The following is a 19,481-nucleotide window of genomic DNA, read 5'->3' on the forward strand; positions in this document are numbered from 1 at the left end:
AAATTCAGTGGAGTCTTAGATGGGCTAATGTCTATCTGTCGTGCAAATCTGGTGAGAATCCGTAAAGTCATTTTGACATAATCCTATATAAAGTGAAATTTTTATCCAGAATCTGGATCCGGATCACCTCCAAAATTTAATGGCGTGTTCCATGGCCTAAAGTGGCTTGCAAAAGTATTCAGCCCCTTGATATTTCACACATTTTAATTTGTTTCTGGAATTTCAAATGCAAAAAGTAAATCAGGCTTCTCAATATCAAAATTTCTAAAATTATCTTCCTTAGACTCAAACTGAAAATAAATCTCTACAAATTGATATAAATTAATTAAAAATATAAAAGCCAAGATGATGGGTTGCATAAGTAATCAGCCCCTTTGGTATAATACCTATCAGTTTAATCGCCAGTTTTCTTCAGACAAGTCAGGGGATGGATACATAAACATTTCCAAGTCACTGAATATGTCTTGAACTTTATTTACATCAGTTATGAAGAAATACAAACAATATGGCACTCTATGCTAAATCTGTGTGGAGTAGACAGTTCTCAAAAACTGAGTGACTGTGCAAGAAGGAGAAGAGTGAGGAGAGCCACCAAGACACCCATACAACCCAGAAAAAGATTTAGGCTTCTGTGGCTGTGATTGGGGAAATTGTGCACAGTGCAAATTCTGCGTTTTGTATCTCCAGTTATAAAGCTTCATGATGAAGTTGTATAGACGAGGGTCTTCTTTCACTAAAACATCAAATCTAGGCTTACATCTCAGATGTACCTTCTGGCAAATTGTAGGTGGACTTTCAGATCTTATTTTTAAGAAAATCCTCCTCTGCTCCACTTCATCATGAAGCGCCACACAGATTTACCATAGAGTGCCATACTGTTTGTATTTTTTTATAACTGATGTAAATAAAGTCCAAGACATATATACAGTGACTTGGAAATGTTCATGTATCCATCTACTGACTCATAAGAAAACTGTCAATAAAACTGATTATTTACAGGTATTATATACCAAAGGGGCGCATTACTTATACAGCCCATCATCTTGGCTTTTATATTTTTAATAAAGTTATATCAAGTTGTAGAGATTTACTTTCAGTTTGAGTTTAAGGAAGATAATTTTAAAAATTTTTATACTGAGAAGGCTGGTTTACTATTTGTTTTTGAAATGCCATAAACAAATTAAAATATGTGAAATACGAAGGGCTGAATAGTTTTGCAAGCCACTGTATCTGTGGTGAAAATTTCATGAAAATGCATGCAGTAGTTTTGATGTAATCCTGCTGAAAGGCAAATAAGTAAATAAACTCCGATGATTTTATTACGTCCTTGCTAGACGTAAAGTTCTGGAAAGGGCTTTGTTTTCTTGTGTTTTTTTTTTTTTAATTGTTAGTTTTGGTGAAAAAGGAAAACTTACATCTTGGCTAGCTTACGAAAGAAGACAGACACCTATTTAATGATGCACTGGCCTTATGTTGCCTCTTTGTTGCATCGTTCTATTTTTTTGTTGAACTGCCAATGTAACTGAATTAATAAGCTTATATACAGTTATATGCAAAAGTCTGGGCACCCTTGATAATTTTCATGATTTGCCTTTATAAATCATTGGTTGTCTGGATCAGAAATTTCAGTTAAATATGTATATCACATAGCAGACAAACACAGTGATACTGAGAAGTGAAATGAAGTTTCTAGTATGAACAGAAAGTGTGCAATAATTATTTAAACAAAATTGGGCAGGTGCATAAATTTGGGCATCCTTGTGATTTTATTGATTTGAATACATTTAGCACTAATTATTGGAACACAGAATTGGTTTGGTAAGCTCATTGACCCTTGACCTCCTTACACAGGTGAATCCAATCATGAGAAAGGGTATTTAAGGTAGCCATTTGCAAATGTTTCCCCTCTTTGCATCTGGCAACATGGGAGCCTCTAAACAACTCTCAAATGACCTGAAAACAAAGATTGTTCAACATCATAGTTTAGAGAAGGACACAAAAAGCGATCTCAGAGATTTCAGCTGTCAGGTTCCACTGTGAGGAACATAGTGAGGAAATGCAAGACGGCAGGCACAGTACTAGTTAAGGCTCAAAGTGCCTCAGATCCCAGATAAGCTGAAGTGAAGGATAGTGAGAACAGTCATAGTCAACCTAAAAACTAAAATTGAGTTATTTGGACATAACAAGGGGCAGTATGCATGGCTGAAAAAGAACACAGTATTCCAAGAAAAACACTTGTTACCTACAGTAAAATCTGGAGGTGGTTCCATCATGTGTGGCCAGTGCAGGTCCTGGGAATCTTGTTAAAGTTGAGGGACACATGGATTCCAGTCAATATCAGCAGATTCTTGAGAACAATGTTCATGAATCAGTGACAAAGTTGAAGTCGCACGGGGGCTGGATCTTTCAACAAGACAATGACCCCCGGCCCGGATGCAGACCGGTTTGGACCGATGCAGTTGCATCAATTTTTTTTATGCATTGTTCGTCATCTGTAAAAAAAAAAAAACTTGAACAATCCCGAATAGTGCCGAACGTGTCCCCACGATGAACACAGCTTTTCGGTGGTTTTCATGTCAACCTATAGGCCGTAAATTATATGGATTTTTCTGAGTTTCAGAGTCATACAGACGTACAAATAAAGTCGGATATTCAGGGTTTGGTCTGCAGCGGCTCTGTAATCAACCTTTCTGCAGCGCGACTCCACTTTGAAGCTGTGAACCATTGAAGCAATGCTTCGATCCACTAGCTTGTTGGTTCTTTGATTCGCTGCTATTCAGAAACGCCAAGTCCGCTTCTTAACCCCTCTCAAAGCCATTAAAATACCATGAGTCACTTTTGTGTGGATTAAAGTCACTAACTGGGACTCTTGTTGTAGTCAAACAAGAATCGTCCTCCGTTCCGTTGACACAGCTCCGAACGCTGTGCGGCTCTCTGCTGAGAGAGTCAGGTCGGTATTAATAACTTCAAAGTGAATTGCCACTTTAAATAAAATGACACCTCTTACAAACGTTGTAATACAGACAAGAAACTACAATAGACTAAAACGTTTTTTTTCCTCCCAAAATGAAACGTGCTGCAAGAGCTCAGCTCAGATATATGGAAAGACATTCATGCCAATAATGTCTGAAAGGAAATGCTTTTGACAAAAACTACAGATTTTATTTCTATTTACGTCCAGAGATCAAGGCTCCACCATGTAGAGTTTATTATTCCAAAGTTTAAGGATCCAGTGACCAATTTCATATTTATTTACTATAAGACTCAATAAAATGTTCAATTTCAATTTAATCGGCTTATAAAGTGCCAAATCACAACAAAATCTAAATATACTAGAACAAATACATCACAATTGTACACATATCACAATTGTGATATGTGTACAATTGTGATGTATTTGTTTTAGTATATTTAGTCATGGACATGATGAATATTGTTACCTTCTGGACTGTTTCAAATTTTGATTGGTATCAATGGAAAATGTCTTCTGTGAACTGTCTGTATCTCCGTATATTATTATTAAGAATATATGCAGTCATTTTTTATTGATTTTATCAATTGGGGAAAAAAACAGATTCAGGTATAATTGAAAGATTTTGGAAATAAATTTGATCCTGTTTACAGTCAATTTTTGTTAAAGTGTTGTTTTTTAGGACATCATATTTATACAAATAAGAAGTGTTCACTATGGTCCATGAAGTATAATAAATATATTAAAAGAAGTGTGACAGTGTATGCTGCACATGAATAAAAGAATGAAGATTATTGAATAACAAGACGCGTACGATTTTTATTTTATCATTGAGCAAAAATGCATCTGTCAGATTTCCACTCTGGATCCAGCCCTGGACCCTAAACACTGCTCAAAATCTACTAAGGCATTCATGCAGAGGAATAAGTACAATGTTCTGGAATGGCCATCTCAGTCCCCAGACCTGAATATTATTGAAAATCTGTGGTGTGATTTTAATGGGCTGTCCATGCTCGGAAACCAACAAACCTGAGATGTTTTGTAAAGAAGAATGGTCCAAAATACCTTCAACCAGAATCCAGACTCTCATTGGAAGCTATAGGAAGTGTTTAGAGGCTATTATTTCTGCAAAAGGAGGATCTACTAAATATTTATGTATTTTTTCTGTTGGGGTGCCCAATTTTATGCACCTACCTAATTTTGTTTAAAGAATTATTGCACACTTTCTGATGTGATTTTTTTTTTTTTTTTGCTGGACTGAGGAAGTACACAAAGTTTTTTTTTTGTTTTTTGGAAGTATCACGGACTATATCGTCAGAATTATTTTTGAAATATCTAACTGTTTTTCCAAGTTGACTGAGAACAATTTTGTACTCCTATTTAAAGTGGATATGACACCTAAAACATTAGGCAAAACTGATATCAAAATATACATACAGTATAGTAAGTTGAAAGTGGTTTTAATCATTATCACTAAGAAATAGTTTGTACAGCTTCTCAAAAGTGTGTTTCTTGGAAAACGCGCTGGCAGCGTTCCATCAGCGGTCACGTGATGCTGTGACGTCACAACGTGTAGAGTCCCGTCTTTGTCTGTTCAATTAACAGAACAGATAGGCCTCAGCATGGACAGTGACGAGATCGAGAACTTTTCTGACTCCTCTTCAAGTGTGAATTATTTCTGACTCGGATCCTGAGGATGTCGCAGCAGTGATTAGACCCTACAGATTGGAGCCGTATCTTTCGGACGAACATTCAAACCAAGAGCATTCTGGCAACGAAAATAATGCCGACAGTGTTTATGGCGGAGCCGAAGCAGAGGCAAGAGACGTGCCAATTCTGATGGATTTTGAAAGGCTGCAGAATATGGAATGGTAAGGGAGGTTTTGATTTTTGTTGCTGCTGTTTTTAACACTATAATTATAGCATTTTCGAATCTAGCGTCTGTTTACTGCCTTTGTTATTGTTCCGGAGCAGCGATAGTGTAGCTACTACTTGCGGACCACCATCATTACCTTCGGGTTTTTGCCGTTTTCGAGTGCCAGGCATTGCATTCATCCGTGTTTAGTTCTTATTTTCACGAAAGAATATGAAATAAATGAAGGTTTCGAAAAAGATCGCCAAAAACAACAGTGAACATGCCGCCGCCGTGTTTACTATGTACTGCACTGATATTTTTACAAGTTCCTTGACCATTTCAAGATTATTGTGAACATATTATTTGTGGTTGACATTTTAGGTGTTCCTGTGAGCAGTGCAAGAACATGGAGATGGCAGAGGAAAGTGTCTGCTGGCGGGAGCAAATGCGTGTGTGCGAGCGGAGGGAGCGGCAGCCGGACATTTCGTGCATCACACAACACCGCGGCTTTCGATCAATCTGCCTGGACTTGAAAAAGCTAAAACCTTTCGCCCTGTGTTTGTGCAATATGCTGCGACACACTGGTCAGGCATATCGACAAACAAGTCCCAGAGAGCTGTGTTTAATCAAAGTTTCTGCCGCTAAAAAAAGTGTAAACAACGGCCGCCAGGCGCGCAAGCCGATACGGTGCATAGGCAGTGACGTATTTCAGGCTTGGTGCTCATCGGGAAGCTGGTCACCAGGCATGCACATTTTTCAGTGGCGGGACGTTCAAATGTTGTATATAACGGGAGAACCGCATCCATTTTCCCAAAACGCTTAGGTTGACCGAATTATATAACCTTTGTTACATGTAATAAGACTATGTTGTCTTTAAGTGTCATATCCACTTTAAAGTTCATGTTGGACTGTTAATGTCAAAGCAGCAGTGACGAACACCAAAATTTAAGTCCCTTTTCTGTTGTTTCTAAATAATGAATGTTCTTTCAATGGTACGTACCACTGAACTCAAACATTCATTATTTGTATATTATTTGCCTTTGTTTACATCACAGCCATGACAACCCAGTGTCACAGACTAAACGGTCCACCCCTAAACATCGGTCTCTTCACTTAAAGCGATCAAATGGATTAATGGGATTAACCATCAGATGACAAGGTAAAACCTCTTAAATCATTCTAAAGTCAATTTTAAGCAGAAAAAGAGGCCGTTTTAAGCAGAAACTTGGCAAAATTCCGTGACACTTTGAAATGGCTGATGTGCAGTGAACGCGTCTGCTAGCAGCTCGTCTAGCCACAGCGCTCTGATCGCTTCCGCTGCCTTTTATGATGAAAAAAATGCTGAATTTATGTGGACATGACTGTTGTACAAAAGCTTCAGATATCTGTCACTGAGATAGATGACTGTAGTGCAGTTTTAAGCAGAAACGAGGTTTTAATCTGGGAACCGCAGCTAATGACGCATGCGCAGACGCAAAAAGCGGACCGATTTTTAGGGAGGACCATTCGGTCGGCAACACTGGCGATAAATAGGACATGCTCAAGTAACATGTAGGTGGCGCCAACAAAAAAATACAAGTTCAAGGCTGTCAAGTGACAAGCCTTCAGGCATCGGGGTATTTAGGTGAGGTTTACGTGCTCCAAGCTTTAAAGAAACGCACTACAAATCCGTCAGTTTTTCAAACAAAAGTCTTCATAAACATGGTTAATTTATTTTATTAAAGATGGGAAAGAAGTGACTTTTCATCAAATGTGCTTCTTGAATGAGTAATACATTAGTTCACTTGACTGAATTTCTTCAGCAGCTTTAAGAAGTATCTGGAGTACACAGGGGGAGTATAGAGAGAAGCTTTCTTGTTCTCACAGAATCAAGTTGTTCCACTTGTGTCTATGTTAGCACCACATCCTTATTTTGTTGATGTTTCCAAATACTTCAGCTGACATTTTCTTTAAAACACCGATGCAGCCAGCACGTCTTAAAAGGGGTCATATTATGCGCTCTTTCACCAAGTCACGTGTCTTAAAACGAGATATGTTCTAAATATTTTTGACAAGAAATGACCTCATTATATGCCTGTCTTTGTTAACTTCTCCAGGAATGACCAAAATGTGGAGCACACCACCAAAAGCTGTCAACTGGTGCATTTAAGTACTGATGAGCCGTAACAAAGATGACCAACCACAGTCAGCCATGACTAATGAGCCAACAGTTACTGATTAGTGTCAGCACTGGCACTCATGTTAACTGCAACTGATGCTATAACTGCAAACTAAAGTTTGCTTTCACTGTTTCGCAGTTGTGAATCTCATGCCGCCTCACAGTCTGTGACTTATGCGAGAGGTCAGTTTCAGCAGAGTTCCAGTTTAGGGCACAATGTAAACACACCTTGTGAAGTATGGACAACATGGGGGCAGAGCAGAAGTTCATCACAGGTGCTACACCTCCTCTAGCTAACCTTCTCAACTTGGGAGAAGGTGTCATCATAATTGCTCATGAACACGCTGAATCGACGGCATCCACATCCTTGCTAGTCATTGTTTACATGGCTTTGAAATGCTGGAACTCTGCTGGCGCCACAGTGCATTCTGGGAAGCGCAGGGAGAAACATTAAAGCAGGGAATGGCCAGATATGTTAAGTTAGTGTCAATCGTGGTCAGCATGATAGCATGTGCTAACACTAGGCTGCAGATGCTAACACCAACTATGGTTAATTCAACCCGTCAGAAGCCAAATATACAGTGTTGATGTAACGTCCTCCCTACAAAGGTGGAGGAAACAGAAAGAGCAGAATATCTGAACACTAGTGATGGTCATGAGGACACTTCTTTTTTCTGAACCCAATACTTTTACTTTTTACTTTAGTAAGAGGGTTCAAATTACACTGAAATTCAGTTTGTTTTGAGCTTTTTTTTTCTTTTTTTTTTATTAAAGATACAACCATCAAGTCTAACCCCCTAAAAATAAAGAGAAATGCTTCATGAGGCTTCATTTGGCCATCACTACTACTGAACATTCCAACTCACTCACAAAACATGTGGGCAATGTGTCAGAAAAATATAAATATTACCCTTTCAGAGCTGAAATTTTACTTCAAGGTTCAACATGCAGCAAAAAAGTGGCACTTTCAGGATGTATGACATGAAACCTTTCATCTAAATTTGTCTGTAAAATGCAGATATAGGTTTAAAAAAAATCCACAATATGACCCCTTTCAGACAATGGCCCATCTTACAATATGTGCAAAAGATTTGTTTACAACAGTGATCAGTACCAATACCACCATTTCTCCTCAGTAAATTATAAGCATGCTTTGGACATATTTTATAGCGGAGTGGAACAGGAACTGCTGTGATAAACGTAGCCACGGCCACACATTTGACAAGAACATGGCTTCCATTTCCCTTACAAAAGTAAAATAAATAGCAAAATTTTATCGTTTAACAGTGTATTTTTTTTCTTGGTGATATTTTAAGAATTTCGAACAAAAATATTCCCTTTCATCTCACGACAGTTTCACATTACCTCATATCCCGTTTTCTCTTAGTGACAGTCACAGTCAGCAGCAGACTTCCACACTTTGGTGACTTTGGTCTGAAATAATGTTTTACATCCCTGCACCTAACTAACGCTGGAAAGTTCAGAGTTCGTTTGTTTTTTCTGCAGCTGAAGCGTACTGTAACAGATGACAGGCATATGAGGGATCCTCCAAATGATGAAGGTAAATAGCTCACAGCAGCGCAGGATGAGCACGTGGGTTCACGTGTGAGCTTTTCTATGCTTCCCAACATTGTCAGAGCAGTTTTATCATGACAAATAATCCATTTCGAAGGGAAAGGTTATTGTTAAAGTGATTAATGAAACACATTCTGGCTACAAAAGAGGGCCTGACTGCGTTACGTAAATCAACAATGACACCAATCTCCTCCATCTGTGTCACGAACATGAGTTTGTGGTGCGGGACACATTGGCTGCTGAGATTTACACAATGAAAGAGGACAATGGGGCAGAATGGGTGGAAGACAAGAGGGGGAGAGGGGAGAGTTAACAGAGGGCCACAGATAAGTAATATTTATTGTTCCAGCTCCTGCCGCAGTCGGCAGCCCACAGCTGTGATGAGAGCGGCTCCTTTCCCGCTGCCGTCCTCTGACAACAGAAAGTTGACTGTGCACTTAGGCGCCAGCTCTTTGACCGTCTGGTGCATGATCAGGGAGAAACTAGACAAAAAGAGAAAGGATTTCATGTTAAGTAGGGCAGTTACATTTAATGTGACAGTGCGCAAGATTTGGCATCATCTAGTGGTGAGGTTGCAGATTGCATACAACCATCACCAGTACGATACAATTTTACTTCATATTTTCACTTCTTTGGTGACAGGGATCCCTTCCCTTTTTTGTGATAAGAAATGTCTGATCCTCAATTTCACAAAAATGAAGGTTCTCAAACTTGTTAGCCTACACTAGCAAGCAGTAGATGGTGTATAGGGGAGCAGTCAGAGACGCCTCTTTTTTTCTTCAGTCTCCTGGCTGCACCACAAAATGTGAAAAATTGAGTAAGTGTGTCCCTTTGGGCTACCTGGGAAAAAATAGCTCCACGTCTCAATGAATTGTACTTGAATATAAAAGTCTAGACAGATGAATTTGGAATATACAGCTGTTCAGAAATGGTTCAAAGAGACATTGCTGGTTTGGGTAAATTTTTGATTCACATTCTCAGCTCTGCATGGAGTTCCATGGACTTTCCCATTTCTACTGTGTGTGTTGGTCAATCCAATGCTGTCAAATGTTGGCATAGAAAAGCTACCAGCTGTAGTCAGTCACTAATCATAAGTTATGAAGCCTTGACAAGTTACAAGACACGCTAAAGCTTTCCGCACAAGGGAATTAAAGAAAATGTGTGTTTTTATGTGTTTTCTGACATCAGCATGGGGTCAAAAGTACACCTACAGGGTAAAATGATAATTACAATTTTCTTTAACTCATTCGTGTCCGTGATTACTGCATGTAAATGTCTGACTACTGCTAGTACTACTACATTTTATATTAGAATGATAGTAGACAACTTTCAGTTTTGTCTCCTTGGCCAATGCAGATATGTGTTTGATTTACCACTAAATATTACTTGCATCCAATCATTCACAGCTCATGACTGCTTCTCTGTACCTAACTGTAACCTCTCTGGTTTTCAGTTGGCTTTTCTACAACCCCACTTCCAATGAAGTTGGGACATTGTATGAAATGTAAATAAAAACAGAATACAATGATTTGCAAATCCTCTTCAACCTATATTCAATTGAATACATCACAAAGACAAGATATTTAATGTTCCGATAGACTATTGTTTTTGTGCAAATATCTGCTCATTTTGAAATGGATGCCTGTTAACACATTTCAAAAAAGCTGGGTCGAGGCAACAAAAGACTGGGAAAGTTGATGAATGCTCAAAGAACACCTGCTTGGAACATTCCACAGGTGAACAGGTGAATTGGAAACAGGTGAGTGTCATGATTGGGTATAAAAGGAGCATCCCCAAAAGGCTCAGCCATTCACAAGCAAAGATGGGGCAAGGATCACCACTTTGTGAACAACTGCGTGGAAAAAAAAATAGTCCAACAGTTTAAGAACAATATTTCTCAACTTTCAATTGCAGGGAATTTAGGGATTCCATCATCTACAGTCCATAATATAATCAGAAGATTCAGAGAATCTGGAGAACTTTCCACATGTAAGCAGCAAGGCTGAAAACCAACACTAAATGCCCGTGACCTTCAATCCCTCAGGCGGCACTGCATTAAAAACCGACATCATTGTGTAAAGGATCTTACCGCATGGGCTCAGGAACACTTCAGAAAACCATTGTCAGTTAACACAGTTTATCGCTACATCTACAAGTGCAAGTTAAAACTCTACTATGCAAATCGAAAGCCATACACCAACAACATCCAGAAACACTGCCGCCTTCTCTGGGCCCGCCCTCATTTGAAATGGACAGACACAAAGTGGCAAAGTGTGTTGTGGTCTGATGAGTCCACATTTCATATTGTTTTTGGAAATCATGGATGTCGTGTCCTCCAGACAAAAGAGGAAAAAGACCATCCAGACTGTTACCAGCACAAAGTTCAAAAGCCAGCATCTGTGATGGTATGGGGGTGTGTTAGTGCCCATGGCATAGGCAACTTACACATCTGTGATGGCACCATCAATGCTGAAAGGTACATCCAGGTTTTGGAGCAACACATGCTGCCAAGCAACGTCTTTTTCAGGGACATCCCTGCTTATTTCAGCAAGACAATGCCAAGCCACATTCTGCACGTGTTACAACAGCGTGGCTTTGTAGTAAAAGAGTGTAGGTACTAGACTGGCCTGTCTGCAGTCCAGACCTGATGCCCATTGAAAATGCGTGGCGTATTATGAAGCGCAAAATATGACAACGGAGACCCTGGACTGTTGAACAACTGAAATCGTACATCAAGCAAGAATGAAGGAGAATGCCACCTACAAAGCTTCAACAATTAGTGTCCTCAGTTCCCAAATGCTTATTGTGTGTTGTTAGAAAGAAAGGTGATGTAACACAGTGGTAAACATACCACTGTCCCAACTTTTTTGAAACGTGTTGCAGGCATCCATTTCAAAATGAGCAAATATTTGCACAAAAACAATAAAGTTTATCAGTTTAAACATTAAATATCTTGTCTTTACGGTGTATTCAGTTGAATATAGGTTGAAGAGGATTTGCAAATCATTGTATTTTGTTTTAATTTACATTTTACACAACGTCCCAACTTCACTGGAATTGGGGTTGTATATGTCAATTCAATAATTATTTTGTTAATTTGGGTAAAAAGTTATGAAATTCAATTATATTTTGTAAAACACATTCTATGGACAACAATAAATTAATTAATACTGTTTTGGAGTCAATATACATTAGAGAAGTAGATGAAAATGAAATTATCAACATTGTTTATAAATTAAAGGGGGAAAAAAAAAATCAACTGACTGTGATAACTTTAGTATGTTTTTGATCAAAAATATTATTCATTGTATTATTAAACCTTTAACTTATATTTGCAATTTGTCACTAATGACTGCGAAATTCCCTTCCCTTCTAAAATTCTGGAAAAAATATTTGTAAAGAGGCTGAAATGATTTTATATCCAAACATCATATACTTAGTGAACAGCAGTATGGTTTTAGAAAAAGTCACACCACTTCTCTGGCTATAACTGATTTTGTTGAACAAGTTACAAATGCAATAGAGATGAAGCAATACACTGTAGGGGTTGATTTACAGAAAGCATTTGATCATTTTTTATTATTGGACAAATTACAGAAGTACGGCATCAGAGGATTAGCTCTTGATTGGTTAGCTAGTTATTTATCAAATAGGTATCACTGTGTTCATTTTGGAGGACATATTCAGAATTATTGAGGATCACATGTGGGGTGCCCCAAGGGTCAGACCTTGGGCCGTTGCCGTTTTTGTTGTATGTTAATGATATAAGTTTGGTATCAGAGTCTGTGCGTTATATTTTGTTTGCCGATGACACGACTGTGTTCGGTCGTGGGGACAATATGGGACAACGTTTGGAAAGGATGGAGAAGGAATTATTAAAATTTTAAATATTGGTTTGATTTTAATAAATTGTCACTTCATTTTGGTAAGACTAACTGTATTATATTTGGAAATAAGCCCAGGAATTTAAATCAAATCAATTTTATTTATATAGCGCCAAATCACAACAAACAGTTTCGTTTTGACAGTGCTGAATGCTTGGTCTCCAAAGTAAAGGTCAAACAAAGTCTACGTCTATTGGATTCTATGACATGTGACATATGTTACCCCGTAACGTGATAAGTAAGGATGATACCTGGTCCAAACTATTCCTTTTTAAAACCGTGCTAACTCAACTAGTAATTTGCATCACTTTTTACTAAAATTGGAGCAACTTTAACTTTTGACCCCTGTACAAACCGACACTGACCTTTGTCACCATTCTTGCTGTTTTTATCCCATAACTCCATATCAATCAATCAATCAATTTTTTTTATATAGTGCCAAATCACAACAAACAGTTGCCCCAAGGCGCTTTATATTGTAAGGCAAGGCCATACAATAATTATGTAAAACCCCAACGGTCAAAACGACCCCCTGTGAGCAAGCACTTGGCGACAGTGGGAAGGAAAAACTCCCTTTTAACAGGAAGAAACCTCCAGCAGAATCAGGCTCAGGGAGGGGCAGTCTTCTGCTGGGACTGGTTGGGGCTGAGGGAGAGAACCAGGAAAAAGATGCTGTGGAGGGGAGCAGGGATCAATCACTAATGATTAAATGCAGAGTGGTGCATACAGAGCAAAAAGAGAAAGAAACACTCAGTGCATCATGGGAACCCCCCAGCAGTCTAAGTCTATTGATAAATATAACTATCTATAGATAAATAGAAACTTATCATTGGACAATGTTGTAACTGAAATTGTATCTGAAACTAAATGTCTTGGCATTTTTATTGATGATAAATTAAGTTGGAAAACTCACATAAATTATGTCAAATCTAAAATTTCAAAAGTTATTTCAATTTTGTACAAAGCACATTATTTTCTCCCCCAACATTTGTTGGTCTTGTTGTATCATTCATTACTTGTCTCATATATGACCTATTGTATTGAGGTTTGGGGAAACACGTATAAAAGAAAAACAAATGTAGTTTTTCTGTTACAAAAGAAAGCTATAAGAGTTATAAGCAAAAAAACCATGTTACGAACCAACAATCCAATTGTTTGCTTGTCTGGGTATTTTGAAATTTCAAGATTTGGTGGATTATTTTACCATACAGATCATGTACAAAGTTAAAAATAATCTTTTGCCTCTACACATTCAGGAGTTGTTTAAAATGAGGGAGTCCAGTTATCATTTGCGAGGGACACTGATATTTGAAAGAAGAAAGATTCGAACTACTGTTAAAAGTCATTGTGTGTCTGTAAGAGGTGTTAGAATTTGGAATAATTGTTCTGATAGTATTCAATTATGTGGTACATTGGTAGGTGTTAAAAGGCTTTATAAAAACAATGTTGCAAAACATACTGATGGCATTGGTTACAGAAGTATTTCTAAACTTCCAAATGTTCCAGTGAGCACTGTGGTGCAATTGTCCTGTTCTGTTACGTTATTTTAAAGATAAAGATAAACTTTATTGATCTCACAAAGGAGAAATTCACATGTTACTTCAGCTCTTTTTGTGATTTTGTGATTGTTACCTTGTTTTGAGTGTACGGGGTGGGCATTTATAAGCTTTTGCTTCAGCCCATGCTCTTTCGGCCGCACTCAATTGGGAAATCGTTTGAGTTATTGTTGTATTTTCTTTTTTCTTCTTTTTTTTTTTATTTGTTATGTTAGTAAGAGATTTTTATGTTGGTATTTTGTTTATGTGCGTGCTGAATAAAACTCATTCATTCATATGTAAGTCCCATTTCATTCTGTTGATTTCTTCCAACTGTGTCATCAAACCATTCACTCCTGTTTTTTTTTTTTTGACACATTGATCCCGTCCTTGACTGCCCATATATTTTCCTTTTATGACTTTTCTGTGTTGTTTACACTTGAAACAAAAGTCAGACAGCTGGGAACAAGCAACATCTTTTGCCACAATTGGTGTTCTTGTCAGCTTTATAATTTACATTGTTTCAATTAACAACTCCTTTGTTAGTTCCTTTCATTTAGATAAGCCTATAGAGGTGACATTGTTATTCACGGAAGCACCCAGAAATGAGTAGTTTGGTTATGGTTTGGTTATCGCCCCACAATGCTCACTGGAACATTTGGAAGTTTAGAAATACTTCTGTAACCAATGCCATCAGTATGTTTTGCAACAATAAGGTTGTGAAGATCTTGAGAGAGCCCTTTGTTTTTCCCATCACAAGAAGTTTCGTGTGTGACACCTTGGTAATGAGACACCTTTTTATAGGCCATCAGCTGGAGCTGCACCAGCTGATATTAATTTGCACTGGAAAGTGGCAGGATTAATTTCTCATTACTTATAGATTTCTGCTCTTATCTTGGTTTTCCATGTGTTTTTGCACTTCCCTTTCTTCAGGTGCTCAATACTTTTCTCTATGTCGTTTCACATATTTACACAGAACTTAACTTATGTACATCTATGATTTGATCTCTTTTTATGTGTGGATTACTTTGGTTGCTACTGACATCTGGTGTCCCTATCAGAAACGTGGCATTTTTGGGCAAATTAAACAGCAAAGTGAAAATGTAAAGACAATGCGATGATGTGGAGGAAAGCGGACATGTGTTGCGGTTTGTTTATGACCCGGAGCTCAAAATGTTGAGGCGGTTGTACAGATGAGAGACCCCAGCTACTCTGTCAAGGTATGTAGGCTAAAACCTATCGAAACCTCTCCGATTTGCCTCGTCTTCCCTTCTCCACTGGGAACCAAAAAAACCTGCCCTTTTTGTGACTGCTTCTGTGATTGCAGCCGGAAACAAAACTGTTTCTGGTTGTAGACTGTCCCTGGAAGTGGTCAAATCTTACAATATCACACAGGGGTTCAAACGAGACTGCGGTTCCCTATAGCACTTTTAGAAATATATTTACTAGCAAAAATGGTGACATGTTCAACACTTATTTTACCTGCTGTATGGGAGTGTTGACGCAAAATACAAAACTAGCATTCTGCACAATTTCTCCAATCGAAGCCACAGAATTTTTTTTTAATTTGATGTCATTTCAATATTAAGACTTTAGTAGCTTGAGAGTTCACAAACCATTCATACCATTGGATGAAGAATTTTATTTTAAGTAGTTTGTCCAAATTTATATACTGTGTTTTCTGGAGCATAAGTCGCTTTTTTTTTTTTTTGCTAGTTTGTGAGGCCCTGTGACTTTTCACAAGTTTGTTTTTAATAATAGTAGTTATAATGGCTATTTATATAAAACTTTCCCAAGAATCAAAGCACTAAACAAAATAAACCCCAAAAATAAAAGTATAAATGCTAGTAATAAAAAATACACAACAATACAAGAAAAATCCCTAATTAAAGAGCTCAACTTGTAGTCCGGTGCGACTTCCTCTTCAAGGGGCATTTTGTGCAAGAAAATATGCAATTTACAATCTGAAAAATCCAGCAGTTGGATTCTTTAACTTATTACAACTTGACTTTTGTTCTACATTAACAAAGAAATTTGAGTTTATCAATTATATATATATTATATTATATTATGGGCTTAGTATAGTGGTGGTACATTACTTTTAGAGTGTATACACAATGTTAACCAGCAGAAGCAAGAACGGATTTTGTTAGCACATCAGTTGCAGTGGTGTTTTTCTTCCACTTCAGTCTTGTGTCTCAGGTGTTGTGGCTGATTAATGCTACTCAACCAGAGCTGTCATATAGAAGAGAAAACACCAAGGTTTTTGGGTTGCAATCATGAAGTCACTGGGCTGTGACTAAATATCAAATTTGTTCTTAGTGGTGAACAACGCAGATGTCACTTGTTATTTCCTCAAGCTACATAACACTTCTTTTTTCAGTTTGACCATACAAAACTAATTTCCTGTGAAAAGACGTAGGTGTCTAGCCATGTTCCCTATATAAAGTGTCCTGTCCAATGAGAGAGAGACAGAGAAAAATTAAGCCAGAACAAGCTTACTTCAGTTCAGGTGTTTATTAAACCTTACTTTTGGGGGCTGCGCGGTGGTTCTCATAATGGTTTTGTTTTAATGTGGCCATTAAAAATTATGACCCGCTTAAATCAGTTATCATGGATTAACTCAACTGCACATCTTCAAACTACGCTGCTAAAAACGCCAACACCGTTAGCAGAATTACAGTGTTTTCCCGGAAAAAACACCACCACCCATGGCCAGTATTTAGTCTTTTTCCAGCAATTCATTCTGACTATCATCATCACTGCTTTTATTATTTATTTCTCTTTTGCATTACACATTCTAACCGATGACGTTTTCTGCTATTAAGATAAAAGTTGTCATCAATTGACCAAAGAAGCACTGATATCACTGAGCTTTCGTAAGCGCTCAGTGGACAGTTAATGTTGACTGAGAGATTATGGATGACTTAAACTCACTGTGGATGCAGTTTGTACAGTGTCCCGTCCACCCCGACGGTGATATTCAGATGGTCCAGTCCACGATTCTCTCTGATCTTATCAACCACAGCAGCCATTCCTGCTCCACACAGCTGAGCTGCACGACGTGACACCACCCCACAGACCTGCTCAACCACAAACACTTATGAATGCAACAGCTTGCTGACTGTTCCAGCCACAGTTTGAAGAAACAGATAGTATATCACCTCCACAATTCCACAACCTTGGAAACTAAATACAACTTAACACTCAGAACTGATCTAATGTCACAATCTGGGTGTTTTCATCAGAGAAACATGACAAAAAAAAAAAAAACATACTGTGGTTCTCCAGATCTTACACAATCTCCACCGATTCTCTGGTTGTTTTGTTGAAACAAAAGCTGAACTGCAATACGGGTTAAGAGTTTGTGTGTCGTAACTGCACAAAATGCTCAGCTGTCTCATCTAAGTGATCACATGCAGCGAGGGCCATTTCTTTGGTGTTAATTGATGAAAACCAGCATTTATGGAGATTTCCATGAAAGATATTTAACTTGTGCAAACTGAGCCTTGGGCTCTCTGAGTAATTCAAACCTAAAACCTGTTCCTGTGCCTCAGACTGTAGAGATCTGATTATGGGGTGAATTTTGTCAGTTACCATGGTAGCACTTTAGTTTCTGACAGTTACATTAAGTCTATTGAAATTAGTATCTTAAAAATAATTATCGTGCACAAGAATTGCATGTGTAGTTCCACATTACCTCTTTGACAATAATACTGTCATCACAGGTGCTGTCCAGGCCTAAGTGTTGCAAGATGGATCTGACCTGCAGCAAAGCCAATCTGTCACTGAAGAAAAACCCAAAGACAAAACATCAGCAGAGCAGAAAATAAGACTGACCAATTACACAAATATTACTCATAATATTAATTATTTAAAGTGCATATGTAAAGACATATGTAAAATCATTTAATAGTACAGTCACAAAAGTCACAAAACAGAAAAAAAAAAATAGTCACAACACAAAATGTTTGTTCATTTAGCCACAAACTAATTAAAATCCAGATAAACGGGTAATACCATACACCTGGAAAGTATTCACAGTGCTTCACTTTTTCCACATTTTGTTATCTTACAGCTTTATTTCAAAATGGATGAAATATATTTTTTCCCCCCTCAAAATTCTACTCACAGCACCCCATAATGACAATTTGATTTTTTTTTTTCTCAAATTTATATATACAGTTGTATGCAAAGGTTTGGGCACCCCTGATGATTTCCATGATTTTCCTTTATAAATCATTGGTGGCCTGCATCAGAAATTTCACTTAAATATATCATATAGCCGACAAACACAGTGATATTTGAGAAGTGAAAATTAAGTTTCTAGTATTTACAGAAAGTGTGCAATAATTATTTAAACAAAATTAGGCAGATGCATAAATTTTGGCACCCTTGTCATTTTATTGATTTGAATACATTTCGCACTTCAAAACTTCCCTCAGATGATATTGAGGAAAAAACCTCAAACAGACCAGACTCAAAGAGGTGACCCACTGCTTAGGCCATTCTAACATTTACAAGGTATACAAGAGCAAGAAATACAAGAAATAATATAATATAATTGTAATATTATTGATCTCCTAGGCGGAGGAAGGAGGAAGACGTTGCATCAGAATTTTGGCTCTCTGTTGGGACTGTTTACACAGAGACTGCTACCTGCTGCTTTGGACTTTGAACTAAGTCTTTTTCAAGACTTTTTTACTTTTTTTTACTTTTTCACTGTGCTCCAACGCCTAAGGAAGACCTCTAACGGTCGAAACATCGCGACGGAGCACTTTTATCAGCTAACTTTCATCAGCGTTGGCAAGCTAACTAGCTTGCTAACGCTTTCGTTTTTATTTTTTTTTGGCATTGTTGTCGTGCGTTACCTGTGCTGCTCCACAGCGTGTTTAGTCGATTTTTATTTTATTTTAGCACCGTTGTCGTGCGTTCGCTGTTGCCGTGCGTTACCTGTGCTGCTTCATGGCCTGTCTGGTGCCTTAATTAAGACACTCCTTCTGCTGAATTACCTCTAAATTATTTACACATTATTCACTTTGTGTGTTTTTAGGAATCCGCTAGGTTGCGTAGCTACTAGCTCTTAGCCGATTTAGCATGGCGGCTTCTCCTGTCTCTCCCGTACTTTTCTGCTCTGGGTGTGAAATGTTTAGTTATTCCTCGGCCTCCTTTAGCAGTAACGGTACTTGTAATAAGTGCAGCTTATTCGTAGCTTTGGAGGCCAGGCTGGGCGAATTGGAGACTCGGCTCCGCACCGTGGAAAATTCTACAGCTAGCCAGGCCCCTGTAGTCGGTGCGGACCAAGGTAGCTTAGCCGCCGTTAGTTCCCCCCTGGCAGATCCCGGGCAGTCGGGAAAGCAGGCTGACTGAGTGACTGTGAGGAGGAAGCGTAGCCCTAAACAGAAGCCCCGTGTACACCGCCAACCCGTTCACATCTCTAACCGTTTTTCCCCACTCGACGATACACTCGCCGAGGATCAAACTCTGGTTATTGGCGACTCTG

At 38.3% G+C, this 19,481-nt stretch overlaps 1 protein-coding gene across 2 annotated transcripts in view; it reads right to left on the bottom strand.

Moving 5' to 3' along the window:
* Nucleotides 1-6,527: 6,527 nt before the first annotated feature.
* LOC117526402 (hexokinase-1-like) overlaps nucleotides 6,528-19,481 on the bottom strand; it is a 71,273-nt gene continuing 58,319 nt past the window's right edge. Inside the window, exons 19-21 of one of the 2 annotated variants that reach the window (XM_034188475.1) lie at nucleotides 17,679-17,766; nucleotides 16,916-17,061; nucleotides 6,528-9,041 (exon numbers count right to left, since the gene is read on the bottom strand). In XM_034188475.1, the coding sequence (XP_034044366.1) occupies nucleotides 8,897-9,041; nucleotides 16,916-17,061; nucleotides 17,679-17,766 (379 nt within the window). In that variant the 3' untranslated portion in view covers nucleotides 6,528-8,896. The remainder of the gene's footprint in view (nucleotides 9,042-16,915; nucleotides 17,062-17,678; nucleotides 17,767-19,481) is intronic. The other variant, XM_034188466.1, reaches the window with a different exon arrangement.

This window comes from Thalassophryne amazonica, chromosome 2 (genome assembly GCF_902500255.1).
Source record: "Thalassophryne amazonica chromosome 2, fThaAma1.1, whole genome shotgun sequence".
Lineage (NCBI taxonomy): Eukaryota > Metazoa > Chordata > Actinopteri > Batrachoidiformes > Batrachoididae > Thalassophryne > Thalassophryne amazonica.